The sequence below is a fragment of the Colobus angolensis genome, unplaced genomic scaffold (assembly GCF_000951035.1).
Source record: "Colobus angolensis palliatus isolate OR3802 unplaced genomic scaffold, Cang.pa_1.0 Scaffold101, whole genome shotgun sequence".
Taxonomy (NCBI): domain Eukaryota; kingdom Metazoa; phylum Chordata; class Mammalia; order Primates; family Cercopithecidae; genus Colobus; species Colobus angolensis.
In genome coordinates, this window is record NW_012111031.1 from 9,516,037 (window position 1) to 9,522,554 (window position 6,518).

General features: G+C 39.1%; 1 protein-coding gene across 1 annotated transcript; it reads right to left on the bottom strand.

The window, feature by feature from the left end:
• Positions 1-279: 279 nt before the first annotated feature.
• FAM216B (family with sequence similarity 216, member B) lies at positions 280-4,815 on the bottom strand. The gene is given in 4 exon segments (XM_011940398.1): positions 280-414; positions 416-483; positions 2,195-2,315; positions 4,717-4,815. Coding segments are annotated over 4 exon segments (423 nt in total).
• Between the last annotated feature and the right edge of the window lie 1,703 nt (positions 4,816-6,518).

Consider the following 6,518-nt stretch of genomic DNA (forward strand, 5'->3'; position numbering starts at 1 on the left):
CTAAAAAAATAGAAAAAACTAGCTGGGCGAGGTGGCGGGCGCCTGTAGTCCCAGCTACTCGGGAGGCTGAGGCAGGAGAATGGCGTGAACCCGGGAAGCGGGGCTTGCAGTGAACTGAGATCCGGCCACTGCACTCCTGCCTGGGCGACAGAGCAAGACTCCGTCTCAAAAAAAAGAAAAAGAAAGTATTCACTGTCATTCAACAAATATGCACTAAGCACCCACTAGATACCAGGGATACATGGGCAAACTTCCTATTTCCAAAAATGCTGCCAAGTCTCAGTTCCTGAGCGTTTGGCCCTTTTTACTTTGGGCCCTAGGTAGAACCACAGATACAGGTAGTACTGATGGACATCTTCTTGTCATGGCTGAAGTTTTCCGGGAAATGGTTCTTTGAGGAGCTACCTTGGCTGAAGGAGGCTCTCTTGGTTGAATCTCTAAGCACAAGAGCATAAGACAAGGCTTCTCGTTGAGTAATATAGCCTAAGGGAAAGAAATGAGAGAAACTTCAAAATTAACAATTTTACAAAGCAAATGAGAAAACAAAACTGCAAATATTTACTTATGTGTACACAACTTTTTCTACTCTTGTGGTGAGCATGCCCAGATTATATGATCTTTGAAGACTGGAAGTGTATTTTTCTTCTTTTGCATTTCTCATTCAATAAGTTAATAAACACTTAGTCATTGATTAACATGTCAAATTATCTGGAAAGGGACTTGAGCCATGATATCTTCGATATCAAAACTTTCTTCAAACCAGAAAGATACATTTAATCTCTCTCAGAGTTTCTCAACATGTAGTCTGCAGACCACCAGCTGGTGAATCACTGGGCTGAGGCCACATGCTTTTTCAAAATGCTAATTAAAAATGTAGATTTATGATTCTACTCTAAAGACCTTCTGAATCAGAAATTCTGAGGGTTAAGCTTGGAAATCTGCATTTTGATAAGGTACCTGGTGGATTTTATATGCACTAAGCATTGAATACTTCTTCTTCTGGATTCGTTGGCTTCTATGCAATTTTGCTATAAAAACAAAGCAACTAGATGATGCTTCTAGTGACACTTGAGACAATCATGGGGACCAGACTGAATCCCGGCTTCTCTGTTTACTATACAGTAGTTGCATGACCCTGGTCAAGCTATTTAACTTGTCCATGTTTTAGTTTTCTCTTCTGTAAACTGTAGGTCATAAAGACACCTACCACATAGAGGTGTTTGAGTGTTAAATACAATACCTGCAAGGTTCTTAGAAGAGCACCTGACACATAGGAAGCCCTCAATAAAAGGTACCTATTGTTATTGTTTTTATTAAATCAATTGCAAAAACCATGCCTTCCATTTGTGTAAATACAAAAACAACAGCATAAAGTAGATGTGCTAAAGCCAAGTGAGTAGATTTTTGTTTAAAAAGCACTCTAGTGGAGTTAGGAGAACAGTATGATGAAGGGCAGCCAGCAACTGAAAGCATTTCCTGCCAAGAAAAGGGACTTTACAACAATTATGCCTTTCGGTAAGTTGATGCTTACAATTTGTGAAAGTCTTTCACAACCATTATTTCATTTGTGCTTCATAAAATCTAAAGAGGTTGAAAGAAGAAGAGAGACAGCAGAGGATGGGGCTGAAAATATATAAACTTCGAAGGTGACAGCTCTGGCTTGAAGTCCTAACTAACATTTATTACCTGTGTGTGATCTTGATCAAGTTACATAACCTGCCTGAGCTTCCATTTTCTATGCCATAAATTGGAGATAAAATGAGATATCGTATGTAAAGCTCTTGGCACAATGTCTGGAACGTGGTCAATGAGCAATAAATGTAACTATTATTGTCATGAGTAAACCAAGCCTCTGAGTTTGCACACAGCAAGGAGCTGAGCTGTGCTTTGAGCCTCCCCTGGTTTTCTAAGCCGAGACCCATTGATGTACTTAAGTTCCCACAAATCTCAGAGAGTTGACATTTTATCACAATCCATACTTGAATTTCTTTAAACCCTATTAATTTACCCATAAAACCTTGCTTTCCATTGTCAAGAATAAGTACTTTGAAACTTGGTTAACCAACTACTATGTTGATAAAATAGCACGCCAGTAGATGCCATTGTACTTGAATTATTTATCTGGAAATGACTTCTGGCTACAGCACAAGTTGATTCCTTAGGTGCTTAGTTTGGATCACGTAGTTAAACTTACCAAGCAGCTGTTGGTGCCGAAGGCTGTGAATATAGCGGGTCTGCAGGGCCTCTCACTGGGGCCTGGAGTTGTAAATCCTCATAATGCTGTAAAAGCAGCACTGTTGCCCTTGGTTGAGGTCCTGTCGGAACAGAACAGGTGATTTTGATGAGTCTGTGGAGTTCCACAGCTTTCAAATTGTGATGTATTCAAAGCTAACTTTTATGGAAGTAAGAGGCTTCTCTTGCTAAACATATATATATTTTTAATGTGCAACAATTGGAAAATAACAATTGGGGCGTTTTCTCTCTTCGTTTGCTTAAACAACCTTCTGCTAATCTGTATGATGATGAAAATACGTGAGTAAAAAATTCTAGGTAATTGTCTTGAACTGAGGGACATCTAAGGATTTACAGGATCTTATAATTTCATTGATCCTTATAGAGGAAAGTAGGTTGTGATAAGCTACACAGAGCTGAAGTATGCTAGGCCTCTGGACTGGTAGAAAATTTCCCACTGAAAGTTCTCAATAAGCAAGGGAAATAGATGGATGAATAATGTGGTAAGGGTTCATTATATCATTAGTAAAAAGGTGCCATGAAAACAAAGAATGTAAACAAGCTCCCTAAATAGTCAAGGAAGGTTTCCTAAATGAGATGATCATCTTATCTGAGTCTTAGATGAGGAGTTTCCTTAAGGGACTAGAATACTGGTTCTCAAATGGCATGCACAACACCTGGAAACCTGTTAGAACTTCTAACTTTTTTTTTTTTTTTTAGTTCAAAGGGAACATAGAGTCTGATTGTGAAAAGACTGTTAGGAGAAGATGATGGAAACCTTTTAGCTATGTTAAGAGTTTAAGGATTAACTATCCTATGAGGAGCCATCAAAGATCTTTAAGGCAGTGGCTCCCAACAGGGATGATTTTGACCCCCAGGGGACATTTGGCAATGCCTGCAAAATGTTTTGATTGTCCTAATTGGTGGGAGGAGGAGGGGGTGCTCCTTACATTCAGTGAGTAGAGGCCTGGGATTTGCTCAGCATCCTGCAAAGCACAGGACAGCTTCCCACGCCTTTCCAACAAATGATCCAACCCAAAACACCATACTCTCAACTGACCAGATTTGCATTTAAAAAAATGGCCCTGCATTGGAGAATGGGCTCAAGGAAAGAGATCATTGGTAGAGAGACCATTTAGAAGGCTACTTTCTTAAAGGTAGAAAGAAGTAAGAAGGGTCAAGACTTCAATTACTATTACATACCTAAGATATCTTAAGTGTTCATTATATACTGTGCTCAGCGTTTTGTCTTCGCATTTGCATGTATTTTGCATGCATAATCTCTTAATTTTCAATAATCCGAGGAGATGAACAATTTATTCTGTTCACTTTACAGATAGGGAAACAGATAGTGGCATCAACATTCTAGAAAAATCAAGATAAAATAAGGTCACTGTAGGCCAAAAAATTCAAAACAATAATAGAGTTTTCCAAATGAGTTAGTAACTATGCAATAAAAACTAAACTTAAGATAATTATATGTAAAGGTAGAGTAAGGTGACTTTTACCTGTTAGACATTTTGTGTGGGCCTGAAATTTGTGAGTTAGCGTTTTGTTTTGATTTTTTTGGCCTTAATATCGAAAATCTGTCTGGAGTGAAAGTAGCAAAGCCAAGTGCCTCATAATTTGAGACACTATTTCAGCTTTAGTTTCTGAAGTAGATATTTTAAAGGATAATATATTTGAAGAGAATGAATTCCACTCCTGAATAACTAATTTTGCCTTTTAAAATGATTGAGAACAAGATAATATGAAAATTGGAAGCCAATTTCAAGAGCAGAACTCCAAAGTGCAATGGGAGTTCACATAGAAGATAAAAATCTTAAAAGTGATGATTTTATTTTACAAAGCAAAAAATGTCTACTTCTTTTCCTTAGTAAAACCCTAAACTTCCTAAATGAGAAGTAGCAGTTAACATTACTAATATTTTTACCCTGTTGTTGATCCTTCCTTGAGGTTTTAGGAGAGAACTGAAATTTTTACAGCCTATTTATGAGAATGGCTTTAACTAACTTTGACTAAAAGGAGCTCTTCAAAAGGCAGCCACAGTGTGGCCAATTAGTAAGTTTCCTATCTCTGACAGTGGGTCAGCCATGAAGAGGTGACCGTCTACCAGAGCTCCGGAAATGGGGCGGATGTAGGAGGTTACCCAAGTGCTCATTCATTCACTCATGCATGACCTTCAACATTCAGCAAGGGCTTATTTTGGGACAAATATTCTTCCTCATGCTAGGTAAACAAAGACAGCAGAAAAAGTCCTGAGACCTTGAAGGACAGACAGGCCACTCTATCTGAGAAAGAAAAGAAAAGAAAGAAAAGAAAAGAAAAGAGAGAGAGAGAGGGAGGGAGGGAGAGAGAGAGGAAGGAAGGAAGAAGGAAAGGAAAGGAAAGGAAAGGAGGAAGGGAAGGAAGGAAGGGAAGAAAGGAAGGAAGGAAGGAAGGAAGGAAGGAAGGAAGGAAGGAAGGAAGGAAGGCCGGCCATACCTTTAGTAAGGAAGTGTCATAGATGGAGTGAGGAACTCGAATGAAAGTAAGCTGTGGAACATTCCAGAGCTTTTGTTGTCTTTTCCACTCATATCCCATTGTTTATCCTGTACCTCCAAGAAACAACAAAGCATAGCATAAAATTTCTTTTAGCTCAACCATTTTTGGGGACGTACTTAAGTAAATAAGTAAGCAAGTGAATGAATTTTTAAAAATGTAATTTGTTCTAAGGGATAGGAACATTTGCTCACATTTCCAAGTAATTGGACATCACCACACTACTTAATTCCACACCTTTTCTTAGTCTCACCCTTTATTTATGAAAGTAATTATTAATTATTTATGAAGTTAAGGAATATTTCAGAGTCCTTGTCTTTCTGTTAACTGTTTGGAACAGGTGGGTGGTAGAGCATACTATTTTTATAATAGTAATTTTTTGATAATTTTAAATACTATCAATTATCATATCTGATTCTAAAAGTAATATGTATTGTTTTGGAAGATTTGGAAGAATTTGAAAATTGAAGAAGAAAATAAGATTATGCATACAAGTTGAGCATCCCAAATCTAAAAGTCCAACATCTGAAATGCTCCAAATCCAAAACTTTTAGTGCCCACATGATGCTCAAAGGAAATGCTCATTGGAGCATATTGAATTTTGGATTTTTGGATTTGGGAGGCTCAACTAGCAAAGATAATGCAAATTTTCCAGAATCAAAAAAAAAAAATCTGAAATTCAAAACACTTCTGGTCCCAAGCATTTTCGATAAGGCATACTCAACTTGTATCTAACTATCTATAATTATTGTTAGTATTTGGTTGATTTCCTTTTACTTATTTATTTATATATATTTTGTGAGACAGAGTCTCACTCTATCACCCAGGCTGGAGCACAGTGGTGTTATAGCTCACTGCAGTCTTGAACTCCTGGGCTCAAGCCATCCTCCCACCTCAGCCTCCTTGATAGGTACACACCCCACACCCAATTATTTTTTAAATTGTTGGTAGAGATAATGTTCCCCAGACAATGTTCTCCCTATGTTCCCCAGGCTAGTCTCCAACTCCTGGGCTCAAGTTATCCTCCACCTCAGGCTCCCAAAGTGCTGGGATTACAGGTATGAGGCACCAAGCTGAGTTTCACTTTCCTCTTATTTATTTATTTTTTCTGTGTACATTGTGTGTAATTTTAGAAAAGGGAGATCATAATTTATATGTTTTGTGCACTTTCTCAGATCATTAAGTATTCCTTAAAAATATGATTTTTAATGGTAGTATAGTATGCCTTTACATCATTCTCCACTTCTTGCAAATTTAGATGTGCAATTTTATAGCATTGTACTATAAAATAAGCTATTGGAGGGTGGAGCAAGATGGCTGAATAGGAAGAGCTCCAGTCTCCAACTCCTGGCGTGAGCGACACAGAAGACCGGTGATTTCTGCATTTTCAACTGAGGTACTGGGGTCATCTCACTGGAGAGTGCCGGACAATCGGTGCTGGTCAGCTGCTGCAGCCCGACCAGCGAGAGCTGAAGCAGGGCGAGGCATTGCCTCACCTGGGAAGCACAAGGGGAAGGGAATCCCTTTTCCTAGCCAGGTGAACTGAGACACACAACACCTGGAAAATCGGGTAATTCCCACCCCAATACTGCACTTTAAGCAAACGGGCACACCAGGAGACTATACCCACACCTGGCCGGGAGGGTCCCACGCCCACGGAGCCTCCCTCATTGCTAACACAGCAGTGTGCGATATAACCGCAAGGCAGCAGCGAGGCTGGGGGAGGGGTGCCTGCCATTGCTGAG